Genomic DNA, 18,785 nt, shown 5'->3' with positions numbered 1-18,785 from the left:
GAGACGACCCAACTGTTACTAACTAGCCTCGAGTGCTACCCTATCATTAGTGATTTCTCCACACTTGCTCACACCTTAGCAAAAAGTTAATCCCTCCTTGAAAAATCTAGGTTTGAATGTGTCCTGTATTTCTTGCTGAGATCATGTGACTAATTAAATAAGTTCTGTGTTGTAGGTGATGTCTGGGAGGAGTAAAGGGAGCTGACTTGACTTAAAGGTCCATTCTCTTCCTTTCTGCCTCTTCCTCCTTGCTCTCTGGAATATGGCTGTGATGGCTGGAGATCCAGCAGCCGTTCTGAGTCATGAAGGTGACCTTAAAGATGGAAGCCACACCATAAGAATAGTAGGGTACAAAAGTAGAGAAGGAGCTTGGGTCCCTTATAATCTTGAAGGCAGCACGCTGGCCCTGAACGGCCAACTTCCAGACATTTTTATGTGATTAAGAAGCAAAATTCTGTCTTGTTTAAGCCACTGTTATTTTATATTTTCTTTCACACGCAGCCAAACCTAATCCTGATACACTTAGCTTCCAAAATTTAAGTGATCTCCTAAATGGTGCTGAATTTAAAAAAGATCTTGCAGGAATGTGCTTGGCAAGTTGAACAGCAGGGTGGGTCCAACTAAGTCTCTCTTCCTCCTCAATGACCTGCATCCACATGTTTTTCTAACACCAGTGAGCGGCGGCAGGAATGTCAGGAGCTGGTATCTCGGAGAGGCTGAGTTGGAAGTTACCACCGATCTGGCGTCCGGAATCTGGGCACACTATCCTAGGCTTCCAGCCATTTGGCTCCTGCAGAGCACCCAAGCCTGCAATTTAGAATTGATTTCTGAATATCAGTCTGCAGCAAGGGTGTGGTTTCCTTGTGTTCACAGATGGAAAGAGGCAAACAAGTGCGCCTGGCCAGAGGCCCTCCAGAGCAGCTTTCTCAAGTCAAGCTCTCCCACAAGACAGCCCTCCAGGCTGCAGGCTTGCCATTTGCAGGATCACCAGCCCGTCTGAGCATCTGGAGAGGGTCTCCGACCCAGGAAAGCACGAACCAGCACATGATCTGCATGTAATTCCCACCCCCACCCCCCATTCCTGGCCCATCCAGGCCGGGGCCTCCCCACTTGAACTTCTGACTCTAAAGGTTGACAGCCTTGGACTCTAGAACTGAGCTCTAGATAGCTTTCCCCATCTCTGTAAATAGACAATCCACTCCCCCCCACCCAACCCCCACCAGAGGTTCAGGCCAAAACCTTGGAGTTATGCTGGACTCCTCTCCCACTCCACATCAGATCGCTAGCACATCTTGTCAGCGCCATCCTCCAACTCTAGGTGGCATCTGGCCACTTTGCCTACTCTGGTCTGAGCCGCCAGGATCTCGTGCTTGGACCACTGCAGTAGACTTCTGATGGGGTCCATCTCCTGCCTGGACTATTGCAGCAGGCCCCTCACTGCTCTGACTGCACCCCTTCAGTCTATTCTCCATAAAGTAGCCAAAAGGTTAAAATTAACACAGAAGTCACATGATGTCAATGTCCTTCCCTAGTGTCCCTGTCACTTAGAAAGTCACAGCCCTCCCCCCGGTGCAAAGACCCTGCCTAAGCCGCTCTCCCACCACCATCCGCAGCCTCTCAGACCTCACCTCTCCCTGGCTCTTTTGCTCATGCTGGTCTCGCACTGTGGCCATCAGCTGCTCTGTGAGCCTGCCTGGACTGCTTCTGCCTCAGGGCTTTGCACCCACTGCTCTCTGCCTGGAACGCTCTTCCTGGGGGAATCCCCTTGACTCATATTCCCTAACCTTCTTTATCCAGATACCCCCTTCTCAGTGATGCTGCTCAACATAAAAACCACAACTTTCCCTTTCCCCTCCCCTACTTGCTAACTTCCCCTCCTTGCTGACTTCCCCTCCCCTTTTTACTATCTCATATATAATTGGGTTGGCCAAAAAGTTCATTTGGGTTTTTCCATATGGTGTTCTTAAAAACCCAAATGACTTTTCTTTTTTCCAATCCAATACATATTTTACATATCTTTTAAATGAACTCTTAGCCTAGAATGTAAGCTCCCTGAGAGAAGAGGTTCTGCCTATTTCGTTGGCTGCTGGATTTGCTTGGCACACTCCAGGCGCTCAATACACATCTCATGAATGGATGAGTCTGGTCCGCCCTTTGGGTACCTGGCTTGAGAGAGAGCCCTACGAGGGAGCTGTGGGCATCTTCTGGATTTGACAGCACTCCAGCCATTCCGCCCGCTTCTGGCGCCAGCTCTTGACATTGTTTTTTAGGGCATCACCCCTACCTTCCTCTCCCAGTCTTCGTGGCTCATGTGAGGGCTGGCCCCATCCCTGGGGCTCCAGGATATTAAGTCCTCACCAAGAAGGTTAGATTCATAGATCATCTTCCTCCAGATGAGTAAACAGAAGCACAGAGAAGTCAAGTAACTTCCTCAAGGCCACACAGTCAGCAGCAGAATGAGAGTCTGAACCCGGCTGTTTCATTAGAGAGTTCTTATCTTTACGTCTCTATTGGAGTATTTTCATTGAAAGATATTCTGAGAGACAAAGGCTTTTTCTGAACGGTGAACATCTGATCTGCAGTTCCTGTAGTCATGAGTGCCACACCCGAAACCAGCAAACTGACGAGGTCTCTGAAGGCACTTGCTCCTACCTGGTGTGGATCCCCAAGAAAATGGGCAGCGAAGCATCAATGCCTGATATTTGCAGCCCGACTGTTTCCATAACCCTCAGACCCAAGAGTTACTGCCAGGTGCTGTCCATATAAGCAAGGCCCCAACATTCAAAACCTGTGATCAGACTCCAGAAAATTTTTCTCTTTTCCAGTCACCATCCTGCTGATTAGGTCAAGGAGAAAGTCTCAGGGAGGGGCTACTTCCTCTTGAACTCCTCTCTCAAAACTGCCCATCACCTTTTATAACAAAGCCATCCTGGCCTCAGCCCCATGGGAGGCAGCATCTTGCCGAAATATAAAAACACTGCTGTTCTTATTAGACTTGGTTTTGCAGTGACCTTTTCCTGCAGGCAGTGAATACTAGTTTTTCATGTACAGTCATAATTAAAGCTTCCTTTTCAAATAATACTTAAGCTTCAAAGAGTAAGTCCAGTTCAAGTAATAGAACAGACGGCTCTGGGATATTGCAAATATTCTCTTGCTCCAGGCAAGGACCGTGTCCAGCTCATCTTGGTGTCTCAGAGCCTGTCCTGGCCCTGGAGGCTCACCAAGGGTTTATCTGGATTGAATTAAACCAGAAACCCAGGCGGATTCCACCGGTTTCAAAGCCTATTTGAAGGACACCATGCAAATGAGACCTTGGCTTCCGTATGTTTCTCCCTGTTCTACTCTCCTGGTGAAGATGGCAGCCAAGACTGTACCGATCTCCAAGAGTCATCCAAACACAGGGACTGTCCCCCAAAATATATGGATAGTGGAGACCACTTTCTGACCAATATGTCCTAGAACCTGGCCCCCTGGCAATGGACACTTCCTAGTGACCACTCAGGGAGGCACGTCAAATGCATGTAGGGAAAAAGGAAAGAAAAAAATCAAGATCCAGCACCCCCCTTGCAATCAGTTCAGAGGCAGGAAGAGCCCCTCTTCTGTGCTGTGTCCCATACCAGATCTCTCATCCAGACCCTAATTAGGATGGACGGCTCTTCTCCGCCCCGGGACTGGAAGAAAGCCTGGAATTATCTTAGTCGAGAAGGCTCCAGCCCCGAGAACTGTCAGAACTGCCGCCTGGATGAGCAGAAAATAGCAGATGATAAATTTTTTAGGACCACCCTCCGCGTGCCAGTTGTTGCTGACTGTGAGATAATGTGCTGGCCTTTTGGGGAGCATGCATTATTGATCTGGGTCTGTCTGGTGGTTTATAAAAAGCACACCCTCCCCCCACCACCACCTTGCCATCATCCCTCACCCCCTGAAAGCAGCACAGCTTCCTCCAAACGCTGCTGGAGGGACTGGCTCCTTCACGGAAGGGAAGACCGATCTGGGCAAGTGGGTGCTAAGGGAGGAAACTGACAGATGTCACTGAGCACGAGGGCTCCAAACCCACTGCATCCACTTCCTGGAATTTATCTTTCAGAAATCCTCGCTCGCCGATGCAAAGATACATGTATAAAAATGTTCTTGAGGACGTCGCTGGCGGTCCAGTGGTTAAGAATCCTGTGCAGGGGACATGGGTTCAATCCCTGGTCAGCAAACTAAGATCCCACATGCTGGGGGGGCAACGAAGCCTGTGTGCCGCAACTACGAGCCTGTGTGCTCTAGAGCCCACACACCCCAACTAGAGAGAAGCCCGTGGGGAACCACAAAAGTCCCGCATGCCACACCTAAGACCTGACACAGCAAATAAATAAGTGAATATTAAAAAAACATTTTCCTTTGACAACAGTATTGGTAACAGTGAAAGCTACTGACAAACACACCCCCAATCTAGAAACCACTCAATAGCCATCCCAAAGATGGGTTAAGTAGAGTTGTGGTTAAGACCATAGGCCCTGGGTTCAAATCTTATTTGGCCACATCCTAGCTGTGTGGCCTTGGACTAGTGACTTAGTTTCTCTAGGCTTCAGTCTCTGCATTCAAAGGAACAGGAGCGATCTAGGCATTTTAAGTTCGCCCTGGTTTTCTGCGCTTTCCTCTCTCCACATCCTCATCACGCCCAAAGTGCCTTTCCTTATATCTGCATGTGCTTTGTTTGAGAGTCACAGGTGCAAACCTACAATCGGATTCTGACATTAGACTTAGATCACGCAGCTGCAGCAAAAATTCAGTGCTCCTAAGAGTGGATGTTCAATCATTAGCCTTGGTTCAGGTCAAAAATCTAGGATCCCCTTTTATCCTCAGCCCCCCTCCCATCCACCCATGCACGTCTTCCGGATTCACTGTTCCTGCCCTGGTCCCAGCTCCCATCCTCACCTGCTCCGGTATGGTCCTATCCTTCTACCAGCACCTAATTTCAACTAACAGCCAGAGGGATCCTACTGGAACCTAAGTCAGGTCACAGCCCTCCCTTGTGTCTATTCCACTACAAATAAACCTCAAAATCATCACCATGACGACAAGGTCCCACACAACCTGGCCTCATCTCTCGCCACTTACACCCCAGCTCTCACCATTCCAGCTCACAGGCCTTCTTTCTGTCCTGACCCACTGAGCTCATTTCTGTCTTTGCCTTTCCTGTTCTCTCCAGCTGGAGGGATCCTCCCCCAGCCCCTCTCCTCCCAGCACAGTGCACTTAATCAATATCTATTGAATGCATGAATAAGCGTCCGGGGAGTCTTGAATTCTCAAGCATAACTCTGATGAAGACAGCTTGAGGGACCCCACGAGGCATGACCAAGGTGCGCTGAGGTCAGGTGCTGCCTGTGAGTGCTCTTTGCAGAATTCTGCCAGAAACAAAACTCACGGCCCCATGGCCACATTCTATAGGCTCCCCACGGTTATCAAATTTGGCTCATGCTAAATGCTGCTGGGGAGCTGTTCAGTCACTAAGTCGTCTCCAACTCTTTGAGACCAAGTGGACTACAGCATGCCAGGCTCCTCTGTCCTCCACTATCTCCCTGAGTTTGCTCAGATTCATGTCTATTGGGTCAGTGATGCTATCTAACCATCTCATCCTCTGCTGCCCCCTTCTCCTTTTGCCTTCCATCTTTCCCAACATCAGGGTCTTTTCCAGTGAATCAGCTCTTTGCATCAGGTGGCCAAAGTAGTGGAGCTTCAGCATCAGTCCTTCCAATGAATATTCAGGGTTAATTTCCTTTAGGATTGATTGGTTTGAGAAACAGGTATCCTATGCGTCAAACTGTCAATAAAAGCCTTAGGCTATGATTGCTTCTGGCTGCAAATTGTTTTTGCACCAATCAACTCGCTGAGAAAGATCTATACTTGTGATCATTAATACAAATCATTAAAAAGGAGTGGCTTGGATGCATATAAATCACCTTTTCTTGGTGCTTAAAAGACTGATTTCAAAAAGGGTGTAGATTTGCATTGGGATCATCACCACAATCTTATGTTTGACTGCAAAGGCTTTTCTGGTCAACCTTTAAGTTTGTTGCCCCCGACAATATTGAGTTTCCCTTTGACAGTGGACAGAAGCTAAAAGCCCGCCCCTCGCCTGGTCAACTGTGGCGCTCCTCAGCACAACCCCTGGGAGCCTTCACAATCTGGCCCCCTTCCTTCTCTCCAGGGTCATGTTATGACCCTTCCCCAGGCTCTGGCCACATCTGTCTCCTTGGTCCTGCCTCAGGGCCTTTGCACATGCTGTACCCTGTGCTTGGAAGGCTTTGCCCCAGATTTTCACAGTACAAGGTAGTATTGACTACCATGTCTATCATCATCACTGTTAGTAAGAGGGGGAAATCCAATTTATAGGACAAGGAAAACGCACAGGGGCTTGTATGCTGTGTCGTACGGCAGACACACGTGGCTACTGAGCACTGGAAAGGGGGCTGGTCCTGAGCTGTCCTCTAGGTGTACATGCCAGATTTCAAAAGCAATAAAAAAATATAAACTATGCCAGAAGACTCTTGAGAGTCCCTTGGACTGCAAGGAGATCCAACCAGTCCATTCTGAAGGAGATCAGCCCTGGGATTTCTTTGGAAGGAATGATGCTAAAGCTGAAACTCCAGTACTTTGGCCACCTCATGCAAAGAGTTGACTCATTGGAAAAGACTCTGATGCTGGGAGGGATTGGGGGCAAGAGGAGAAGGGGATGACAGAGGATGAGATGGCTGGATGGCATCACTGACTCAATGGACGTGAGTCTCGGTGAACTCTGGGAGTTGGTGATGGACAAGGAGGCCTGGCGTGCTGCGATTCATGGGGTCACAAAGAGTTGGACACGACTGAGCGACTGATCTGATCTGATTCCATTAATGATGTTTTTATATTGATTACATGTTAAGATGACAATAAATTAGATATATTGGGTCTTTAAAAAATTAATTTCCCCAGCTTTTTACTTTTTTTCCAAAAAAAAAAAAAAAAAAGTGTAGCCACTAGGAAATTTAGAATTACTTATGTGATTTGCATTTGTGCCTCACTTGATAGATCTCAAGGGTAGCGCTGTGTGGGGTTTAATGTGGAGAAATGGAAATGGTAAAATCAGTGAATTCGAAGGGGGAGAAGACACAAGTAAAGGAGAAACGGGGCTGACGCTGAGAGACACCCCCAAAGGCAAGCGGGACATGTAAGTGGAATTTGACCCCAGGAGCAGAAGGTCCAGCTGGTTGACTCTGGGGGCCTCACTCCTGGTGGCCTCATGGATGGAGACTTCTCATGTGAGTGAAAATGTGGTGAGAGGTGCCTCATGAAGATGAAGGTGTCCAGCTGGGTGGAGGAGCCCAGGGACTCGCTTAGGAGGGAGAGGGAGGTGGCCAGGAGGGTTTACACAGTGAAGCAAGGACACGACCGGGGGAGCGGGGGGCTGTGTGAGGGATCAGGGAGGGCGTCCTGCTGTAAACGAGCGCCATCTCCGCAAGGGCCCTCCTCCTCACCTGCTCTACCTGGAGCCCATAGGACCAGAGGGGAAACAGTTCAGGATGAGAGGCGACCATCCCCACCCTCCTAAGCCACCATCCCTGTAAACTGAGTCAGGTCACTAGCAATAATGGCCACCCTCCCTTTCCCGAGATGCCACCAAGGAAGGCTGAGCCCGCCCTTCCTTGGGTTAAGACTGGTGCCACCTGTTAAGATGGGCGGAACAGGGGTGCACATTTGCAGGGGTGTGTGCACACACACACGCTGCCCAGGCTGGCTCCCCCTTTTTGTTCAGCATCAGCTCAAGTATCACCTCCTCTGAGAGGCACCCCCTGATTACTAATCCAAAGTAGAATTCACCGCAAGCCAGAATCCTCGACAGTTACCCCAGAATGTTTCTCCATTCTTGAAATTATCTTCCGTATGAACTAGCAATGACCTTGATTATCTGTCTCCTGCATTCCATGAGACAAGAGACGATGCCTGCCTCACTCATTACTGAAGTTCCAGGTCCTAGAATGTGGCCTGGAATGTGGTAGGTTCTCAGTAGAAATTGGACAACAAGTCATCAACTGGTCTTAACATCTCTTTTCCTTAGGACTTTGGAGGAATCTAGAAATGGTTCTTATTAGGAAAACGTTGGAGGCCCCTAACCTTGAGAACCCAGCTATGCATCCCCGTGTGCAGGGCCACCCCTGGGACTCGGTTCAGTCCATTAGATGTGAACTCTGCAGGGTCAACCTGAGCATCTGCATCAGGGGCCCGAGACCCGGCACGGCGAGCCTGGGGGATGCCGCCTGCCAGCAGCTGGGCGCTTACCGAGCTCCACGTCCTGGTCGTCCGTCAGTACCAGGATGATGTTGGGACGAATGTTTCTGCGATCCCTCTGAAACCTGCCTTTCAGGCGGTGGTGGGACAGGAAGGCCGCACTTCCGTCCAGTAGAGAGAAGACTGCTGCAGAGAGCAAGCAAAGCAGGATGCCGGCGGGGGCCATGTTACGTTTCCGCGGACTCCCTTGCTTCTGGAGGGATGCAGGAGTCTGGAGCTGTGCTCCGCGGATTTGTTTCTCTTCCCTCTCTACTCACAGACCTAGAGGAAGAGGAAGCGAGTTAGGCCACAGGTTGCATGATGGTATCTTCGATGGCTTCTGGCAGGGGCGGCGAGAACTTCTTTGATCAGTGATAGCTACAGCGGAGCAAACACCCAATTCGGTTAAAGTTGCAAGAAAAGTTATTTGCAACTGGCTCAGGCTTTCCTGGCTGGCAGGAAAGCCTCCGGACACCACTTCTGCAGACAGCATCCCTCCCCTGGACTCAGCCATCCTCTGGATATGTCTGTGTGAGCCCAGGTCCCAAGTCAGGTAGTCGGCCTGCCTCCCAACCCTCCGACCAACACAAGAGAAATCACTCCACAGTGAAAGGAAAGGAAAAAGCCTGGGAGAGCAGAAATTTCTGGTCATCTCTTCTCTGCCAGTGCCAAGTGCCGCAGAGGATGCAGAGATGAGCGGATGCACCCCCAGCTCTCAGGTACGTGTGATTCGGGGAGACAGGTCTGGACCAGCCAGGCTGATCTGTGGGCTAGGCGACTCTGTATTTCAGTCTTAGCTCCATCACTCACCAGCTGGGTCTCCCCATCAACAAGCCAGTAAGGAACCTCAGTTTCCCCATGAATAAAACGGGGATATATGACTGTTGAAGAACTCAACCCAAGGTGGGGGGTGTTCACAAAGGTCCCCTGTCAGTAGGTCCTGTGATGGGGTAAGATGTCCATATTGGTTTTAAGTTGCAAAACAAAATGACAGCAGAGAAAGCTGAGAGCTCAACAGCGGAGGGAAGAGAAGCGTCAAGTCCCCTGTGACCCTGGTCAGCCCCTTGACTCAGGACAGATGGGGTCACCAGTAAAGGGTCGGGAGAAGGAAGGCGGGGTGGCTAACCTGGTCTCAGGCAGGTCTCAGGTCTCGCTCTGCTCTTTGCTCTCTGCAGTCATTTTTTTTTTTTTTTTTTTTACTTCTTGAGGAAATGAGCCTTCAACTCCTGTCCAGATATAGACCTTTTGGTCTCATCTATTTAAAACGAGGGAAAGAGCGAACAAGCAGACGTGTTGGGAGGAAACCAAGCTTGTCGGCCTGAGTCACCGTCCCCACGACCTTGAAGGACTCCTTCTGCCCCTGCTGTCACTGGGAACCCTGCCTCGCCCCAAGCCAGAGCTCAGGGAACTCATCGAGGACGCCAGGGTCCTCAGCAGGGGGTGTGTGGTCTGTGTGACCCCACCCGGGGATGGCACCAGCTGCCTATGAGGAATCCCACTTCCTCCCCAACCTGCTGTTCCCACCTCCATCCTCTCAGAGGCAGCCAGCAGGGTCTTCCTAAAATTCAGATCCAAACATGCAACTCACAAGGCCTGGGTAAGGCGAGACCAGGGAGGTTCTCAGGCTCCAGGTCTGAAGGGGCTCTCACTCTAGGTGGGCAGGTGTAAGATGATCAGCTAACCTTAGTCCCAGCCCTGTCACTCACCCATTCAGACCCTCCCCTGGCTTCTCAGGGCTCAAGGTACAATATGCAAACTCCCAACAAGCCTTATGGGGTGGTGGTGGGGGCGTCCAGCCCTGCCCACTTCTCCCCCATCCTCCCAATTGTTCTCAGACGCATGGCTTTTTTCTGTCACTCAGACAAGACTCTGCCTTCCAATGTGGGGGCTGCAGGTTCAATAGCTGGTCTGCGAGCTAAGATCCCACATGCATCCCGGCCAAAAAACCAAAACATAAAACAGAAGCAATATTTGTAACAAATTCAGTAAAGACTTTAAAAATGGTCCACATCAAAAGAATCCTTTAAAAAAAAAAAGGCATAAGCACAGTATTTAGAAAAAGAAAACTTTCTACCCAAGGATAAATAAAACAGCCGCATCCCTTCCCTGTAGAACTAACCACACAAAGTCAAAGAGAGCAGAAATCGGGCTGCCCCATCTAACAGCTTCTGGTTCACATTTAATGCTCTAAGCTGAGCCCTGGGCTGGCGGCTCCCACATCTGCACTGTCTCTGCGGGAAATTAGCAGGTGTTGAAAGGCGACAAAGCACATTAGCACCATCGGGAGACTTTCTGCTGGAGGTAATGGGAGGCTTGAGAGGGTTCAAAGGAGACACGCGGAAGATTCTAGTGGTCCTTGAATTACCCCGGATCATGGGAGGGGGTCCTCGAATCATGTTATCAGTCCATGTCCCACCCCTTTCTGGGAAACAAAGAAGACTGCTTTGTGCTTTGCACTTGAAATGTGCTCTTGACTGGTATACCAGTTGGCCCTCCAAAATGGACATTCACAAAGCAAGCAGGGAAGCCTGGCGCGCTGCAGTCCATGGGATCGCAAAGAGTCAGACACGACTTGATGACTGAACAACAGCGAAAGCAAGCAACCCAATCACAAAATGGGCACAAGACCTATATAGACATTTCTCCAAAGAAGACATACCGATGGCCAAGAGGCACATCAAAGGGTGCGTCGAGTCGCTAATTATCAGAGAAATGCAAATCAAAACTACAATGAGGTATCACTGCATGCTTTTCAGAACAGCCATCATCAAAAATCTACAAAAATTAAATGCTGGAGAGGGCATGGAAAAAAGGGAACCCTCCTGCACTGTTGGTGGGGATGTAATGTTGCACCACTGTGGAAACAGTATGGAAGTTCCTTAAAACCTTAAAAAAGAGTTACCATATGATCCAGCAATCCTGCTCCAGGACACACACTTGGACAAAACTATAATTTAAAAAGATACACGCATTCTATGTTCATAGCATCACTGTTCACAATAGCCAAGACATGGGAACCGCCTAAATGTCCATCGACAGATGAATGGATAAAAAAGATGTGGGATATATTATACCATGCAATACTACTCAGTCACAAAAGAGGAGGAAGTAATGCCACTTGCAGCAGCAAGGATGAACCTAAAGACTGTCACACTGAGTGAAGCAAGTCAGAGAAAGATGATGATCATTTGGTATCACTTAACGTGGAATGTAGAAAACTGATACAAATGACCTTGTTTACAAAACAGAAGCAGACTCACAGACATAGAAAACAAACTTATGGTTACCCAAGGGGAAATGGGAGGGGTTAGGGACACATTAGGGGTGTGGAATTAACAGATACACACCGCTATACATGAAATAAACAACAAGGGTTTACTCTATAGAACAGGGAACTATATTCAGGATCTTGTTACAACCTATAGTGGAAAAGAATCTGAAGCTGTACACCTGAAACTAACACAATATTATAAATCAACTACAGTTAAATTTAAAAAATGCACATTTATGTTCCTTCAGATGGACAATGAATGATAATAGGGAGAGAATTTCTAAGGGAAGCCCTACAAACAGCAACTCTCATTTTACGCATATCAACTTGTTTAATAAGCATATATGCCCATCAGTATTATACCCATTTTATGGATGAACAAGCTGAGGCACAGAGAATTATGATGAAAACACTCTCCCATGATCGTATGGCCAAACAAGGGGGCAGAGATGGGGTTCAAACCCAGTCTGGCTGGAGTCAGCAGCTCAACAAGAACCTCCTGGAAGTAGATTTCTGGGTAACTTTCTACAGGTCTCCCAACCTCAGTTTCCTCACTTGCCTCTGAAGCAGCAGGAGGCCAGGTGCCCTTGGAGGGTCTTTTTGGCTCTGGGCCTGTGATATGGAGGAACAGGGGGCCTGGACCAGACGGGGGGTGGAGCTGGGGATACGGTTGGCTGGACTCTTCCTGGGACCCTTAGGCTGTTCCTCTCTGCTCCCGGGCAGCTCTAACCTTCCAGCCAGGATGCTGATCCTCTGGATGGGAGTCAAAACTCCACGACCAGAGATCAGAGAATAACAGGAGCTAATTACTTCATCAGCTCAAGTCATCAGTAGGTCGATTTTTGATGAATTCCCCCAGCTCCCACTTCCCCTGGCCTGGGGCCAGCCTCTCTCTGGATGCTGGAGAAATCAATTAAAATGACGCAAGGGATTCTGCCTCCATTTTTCTCCTTCTTAGTAAAGATTCAGAGAAGCTGAAGTGAGAGCATATCTGGTGAATCTGCGCAACCCTAGCTGAGTGACACTTTGTCCATCCCTCGGACCCTTCTGCTTATTCCCACCAGCTGGGTTCCCTTCCTGCTCTTTGTCCTGTGTCTTCCTCACAGACCTCGGCAAAGCCAAATCGGCCCAAGAAGACATCACTGGAAAAGCCGAATGCCCTGAGTGTTCAGAGACAGCACTCCTGCTTCTGGATTTATCTGATTTGCAGAGAGGAGCAGGTCTCAGTATCATAGCTTTGGGCCCTCATGCGGGCCTGTCTGGGAAGACCCACATGGCTATTTTCCTCTGAGGATCCCCAAACTCAACAAGAATGGCTGAGGGGAGTTTGGGAGCAGTCGGGCAGCCCAGGGAGAGGCAGCGGGAGAGGAAGAAGCAGGCAGAAGTGCAAGCAGGAGTTGATGGGACAGGAGGTGAGAAGAAAGGAGACTGGGATGTGGAGATCCCCAGAGCCCCTGGCTCAGACCTGGGTCCCGCCTACATGGTCCAGAGAGCCAGACCGCGTATGTCTCCCTTCACTCACTCTACAAATAAGTATTTAGGGTTACGTGGTAGGGTAACCCTGTCTGGGTTATGACAGCCTCATTTGTTTCCCTGCTTCCACACTCAGCTCCTTCTATCAAGCAGGCAGAAGGATCCTGTTAAAGACAAAATTTGCCTTCTTCCACAGCAGAGCCCTCCAGGGCTCCCATCTCATGCCAAATAAAACTCCCAAGCCCTTCAAAAGGCCTAGAAGACCCTGTGCCTTCTGTCCATCCCCTTCGGACCTCATCACCTCGCCCCCCCCACCCTTGCCCACTTGGCTCTGGTCACTTGGCATCTGTGCTGCTCCTTGCCTAAGCCAGGCATGTCCCCACCCCAGGGCCTTTGAACGTGCTGTCCTCGCTGCCCAGAGCCTTTATTCAGACCTCTTCATTGCCTAAGCCAGGCATGTCCCCACCCCAGGGCCTTTGAACGTGCTGTCCTCGCTGCCCAGAGCCTTCATTCAGATCTCTTCATTGCCTAAGCCAGGCATGTCCCCACCCCAGGGCCTTTGAATGTGCTGTCCTCGCTGCCCAGAGCCTTCATTCAGATCTCTTCATGGCCCTTTCCTCACCTCCTTCAGGTCTTTGCTCAAATTTCACCTCTGCAGGTTAAAACAGAAAGCTCTTCCCTCCCTAGGAGCGCCTACCACCTCTGACAGCTACATATTTTACTTATTTTTTTGTCAGTCTCCCCCACAAGAATGTCAGTTCTTTGATGGTATGGATTCTGGTCAGCTTTGTTCACATCTGTACCATTAGTCACTCAGTCGTGTCTGACTCTATGACCCCATGAACTATAGCCTGCCAGGCTCCTCTGTCCATGGAATTCTCCAGGCAAAAAGACTGGAGTAGATAGCCATTCCCTTCTCCAAGGAATCATCCCAACCCAGGGATTGAACTCAGGCCTCCTGCACTGCAGTCAGATTCTTTACCATCTGAGCCACCAGGGAAACTCAGGTGGGGGCACTGATCACTCCCTTTTTCTGCTTATGTGCAGTTTGAACATAGGCTAGAACATGTGACCCAAGTGGAGCCAGTCAGCACATTCCATCTCTTTAGTTCCAATGATTGGCCCAGAGACACACACGTGATCCAAGCCTGGCCAATGAGAGAGAAGTAGGAAACAGCAGGGTGGATACCGAGAGCTGGAAAGGGGTAAGCCCAGCCCAGCTACCAACTGGAGCCTGACAGAGGATGCTGGTGTTGGCGGGCTAAACCAAGTAGCACCTTGGAGCCAGTTCCAGGTTCAAACAAGTGCCCTTTGTTGCTTAAGCTGATCTGAATTGGGGCTGTCATTTGCAACAGGAAATGCCCAGATCAACACAGTAAATCCCTAAAAGAATAATGAGGAAAAATGAGGAAGAATTACAATTAAATTTTAATTATTTAATTCTGCTTATTGCAGAACTCGGCCAATACTAAACACTTTTCCTGTGTTAACTCAGGACACCTTTCAACAATGCTGCTGCTAAGTCACTTCAGTCATGTTTGACTCTGTGCGACCCCATAGACGGCAGCCCACCAGGCTCCCCCGTCCCTGGGATTCTCCAGGCCAGAACACTGGAGTGAGTTGCCATTTCCTTCTCCAATGCGTGAAAGTGAAAAGTGAAGGTGAAGCTACTCAGTCATGTCTGACTCTTCACGACCCCATGGACTGCAGCCTACCAGGCTCCTCCGTCCATGGGATTTTCAGGCCAGAGTACTGGAGTGGGGTGCCATTGCCTTATCCATCAACAACGTTAGGATGCTCCAATTGTGGGTGAGGAAGCTGAGGGCATGGAGAGGTTCGAGAACTTTCCCAAGGTCGTGCTGCTTGGATGCTGAATATTATCCCTTGACTGACCCCCTCCCCGTCTCCTGTCCTCTCTTCCCTGTGCCCCAGGAGGTTCACTCAGCTGGAGCACGTCAACGAGCTCTGTGCTAAAGGAAATGCTGCCCAGGGAAGGGAGGATGGGAGGAGAGAAAGGCCTGGGTAATTTCCAGGTATCTTCCCTGTCCAGTTGCTATGAACGGAGCATATCCCTCATTACTCTACTGAAGGCCATGGCTCCTGTGGGTGGCCCTTGCCAGGTTCCAGCGAATGCCCCCCACTGTCCCCTAGCCCCAGAGATCTGTATTATTCATTTTACATCTCTGTGGGAGGCACCATCTATTTCCTGCAGGGCACCTGTGCTGATAAAGCAAGCAGATAGCGTGCCCGAGATTTACACCCAGATATCCTGACCCTAGAGTCCTCTCTTGACTCCTCCGTTTACTTGGAAACTGACATATGATACTAGAAGCTGAGGTTAAGTGTGTTGTAGAAACAGGAAGAGAAAGAGGGAACTGCTGATCTGCGGGCAGGCAGGGATGGCTGCACGGAGTCCTTACAAAGAAACGTTTGAGAAGCCTAAGAGGGACAAAGTTCTGAAAAATCCACAGGATTTGGATGGACTGTGAAGAAGGCACAGAGGACAGAGTGCCTCAGGCAGGGGAAATAGCTTCAGCAAGTAGCAGGCAGTGTGGGAGGGGTGAGATGTGTGGTCCCAAGCCTTGCAAGCCTAGAAACGGTCTAGACAGAGGCTGACACACACACATCTGGTAGACCCTGCACTCCCCCGGTATCTACCTTTTCTGGGGAGAGGAAGCTTGGCCATCCTTCTCTCCTCTCCAGGGCTGTCAAAGAAAGGACAGGAGCTCCTGCAATCTACAGTCCACAGACTCTCTGTCTCCCTGAGCCAAGTCCAAGGGTCAGGTGGCTCTCTGTAACTGTCCTTGGAATTTCAGCAGGAGGCAGAGAACCAAACCCACAGGACAGGAAATAGAAGGGTCCTTAGAGGATGGAGGGAAAGATCAGGTTTCAAGACAAGAATTCAGGATCTGGAAAGGAAATTAGGGCATAAAGAGAACAGCCCAAGAACCCAGTTGCCTGCACAACTATTCAGGTGCCAAGAGATTCTCGAACACCTGCTCTGTCCCAGGCATAGTTCTTGGCACTGCATATAAAACAGTGGGAAAAAAAGTATCTGCCCTCATGGAGCTGACATTCTAAGGAGTCAACATATCAGAAGCTGGAGTCGAAAGAGTCCAGCGAATGGTGAAAAGTGTCAGAAAACATGATCGGAAATAATGATCAACTACAGGTACTCTTAGAATGGGGTCATGGATTATAGAGCAAGCTCAGAGAAAGTTTAAAAATGATATACTTGAAGTCTTGAGAAGCTGAGCATCAAAGTGTTTTGCATACCACCATATAATTCACACTCAAATATCTGAGCAGAGCCCTTATCAGACCTGAGCCCATCCGAGCCTTCTGAAGGCCCTGCCTCAGTGACCAGCCCAACAGAGTAATCCAGGTGCTTCGGTATGACTATGAAGAGGTACCTCTTATTTCCAGCTGGCTACCTTGGTCCACGTCGGTCCACCACAAGGATGAGGGAAGTGATGCCGTCTCGCCTCATGCAGAGTGGGATGAAGGCACCACGCAGAAGAAAACACAGCTTCGAAACAGAACATTCTTGGGTTTTGCCAACATTTGAGACCGTGGATCTGGCCAAGCCCAAAGGAGGAAGATCCACCTCCGGGGTCTTTGTTTCAGGCACCCAGGGATTCTGCTATGTCCTGCAACGGCTTTGAGGTCTCTTCTTTCTTTTAGGGTCACTTTCTCACACTTCGACTCTCTAAGGACATGAATCAAATTCTCTTGTTCTCTTAGGTCACTCAGAATTGCTTTCTTGGTCACTTGCAACCGAATGAGCCCAATGGGTAGAGCAGGCTGGGGGCAGAGAGTTGACTCAGGCGGCTTCCCAACACCATCTGCCTCCATGTACAGACGCCCGACGACACAGCCGCTAGCCCCTGGCCTGGGCCCCGCTCTGCCTTATCACAGGCAGACCTTCCTTCTTCTTTGCTGATGAGAGGAAGGTGGTGCAGAAAAGGGGAAGAAATGTGAGCGTGGGAGTCCTGAATTCTGGTTCTGATCCGCCCCAGTTTCCTCGCCTGCCAAGAAAAACAGACTGTTCCCCGGGCGCGGCCTGGGACTCAGGACCGGTGGAGCCTGAAGCGGACAGGGAGGTCCTCCTCCCCTCCCTCCCTGCAGAGGCCTCCCTCTCTGACTCCTGGCCTCATCCAAGGTCTGTTCTCTTCAGAGCTCCCCTCACCGTGTCTGATTCCTCAATGCACTCTTCTGCTCGAGTTTGTATCTTGCAGGGAGTTGTTTTCCCCACCAGAAGCTCTGCACGGGTAGGGGATGTCTCTTTCTCACTCCATAGCTTCAGCCCCTGGCTCAGCCCCCTGGGCGCTAGTTCTTCAGGTTAACAAATATTTACTGAGAACCTACTCTGCACCGTAAATTAGGCTGAGAGCCGAACAACTGTTGCTTTCAAATTGTGGTGCTGGAGAAGACTCTTGAGAGTCCCTTGGACTGCAAGGAGATCCAACCAGTCCATCCTAAAAGAGATCAGTCCTGGGTCTGGACTGATGGGTTCACTGGAAGGACTGATGCTGAAGCTCCAATATTTTGGGCATCTGATGCAAAGAGCCGACTCATTGGAAAAGACCCTGATGCTGGGAAAGATTGAAGGTGCGAGAAGGGGCAACAGAGGATGAGATGGTTGGATGGCATCACCAAATCAATGACCATGAACTTGGGCAAACTCCAGTAGTTGGTGATGGACAGGGAGGCCTAGAGTGTTGCTGTCCATGGGGTCTCAAAGAGTCGGACACGACTGAGTGACTGAACAACTATGCATCAGGCCCTGTTCTGTGTGCTGAGGAGCCAGAAATGAATACTCTGACGTGGATCAGACACCAAAATAAAAGACAAGCACACGAGGTGATGAGTCCTAAGGGCAGGGAGTGGGAAGTGCTGGTGTGGGGAGCTTGCATCGTTAAATAGGAGGGTGGCAAGGCCTGAGAGGACACTTGGGCAGAGTCCTCCAAGAGGTGAAGGAAAGTGCCTTGTGGATATTCGGGAGAACAGTGTTCCAGGCGCAGAGACAAATGCAAGGGTCCTGAGGTAGGAATGTGGCTGGGGTGTTGAGGAACATGATGGGGGCAAGTATGGTTGGGGTGGAGCTGAGTGAGGGGGGACCTGGAACAGTCTAGCCCAGGACTGCTGTGCTTGGATGTAGGTTTTACCAGCATCCTTCTGGCTGTGTGTGGAGAGCAGATAATAGGAGCGAGGGTGGACACACCAAGGCCAGTGAGACAATGGCCATGGACCATGTCTGGACTGGGGTAGGAGCAGCAAAAGGGTGAGAAGGGAGGTTCTAAATATTGTTGGATGGATGAGTGAATGGCTGACTGAACAGAGGGGAGACCGGCACACGCTAAGTGATCCAGTGACTACTTCTGTGCAACAATTTACCTCCAAGCATCGCAGTGGAAATCTTTTTTTTTTTTTTAATGCTCAGGGACTTGGGTTCAGGAATTCTAGCGGGACACAGCAGAAAGGGCTGGTCTCTGCTTTATTGTGCCTGAGGCCACAGCTGGAAAGACTCAAAAGCTGGGGACCTGAATCCTCAGCTTGGTGGCTGTGGGCTGGAGCCTCGGGCCAGGGGTGGGAGGGGCTTCTCTGTGTGGCCTGGGCTTCCTCACAGCATGGCAGCCCCAGGCTGGTGACTGATTTCTTCTGCAGCTTAGGGCACCAAAAGTGAGCATCCCACCAGCCCAGTGGGTGGGACTTCTCTTTAAAATTTATTTGGCTGTACTGGGTC

The 18,785-nt window shown here is 49.9% G+C and overlaps 1 protein-coding gene across 5 annotated transcripts in view; it reads right to left on the bottom strand.

Annotated features, from left to right (window-relative positions):
* SULF2 (sulfatase 2) overlaps nt 1-18,785 on the bottom strand; it is a 125,699-nt gene that overhangs the window by 88,843 nt on the left and 18,071 nt on the right. For 4 of the 5 annotated variants that reach the window (XM_005909287.3, XM_070381079.1, XM_070381078.1 and 1 more), the window contains exon 2: nt 8,308-8,577. In XM_005909287.3, the coding sequence (XP_005909349.1) occupies nt 8,308-8,482 (175 nt within the window). In that variant the 5' untranslated portion in view covers nt 8,483-8,577. Of the gene's footprint in view, nt 1-8,307; nt 8,578-16,452; nt 16,472-18,785 lie in introns of those variants that run through there. The other variant, XM_070381080.1, reaches the window with a different exon arrangement.

Source organism: Bos mutus, chromosome 13 (assembly GCF_027580195.1).
Source record: "Bos mutus isolate GX-2022 chromosome 13, NWIPB_WYAK_1.1, whole genome shotgun sequence".
Lineage (NCBI taxonomy): Eukaryota > Metazoa > Chordata > Mammalia > Artiodactyla > Bovidae > Bos > Bos mutus.
This window is presented reverse-complemented; position numbering and strand designations above follow the sequence as displayed.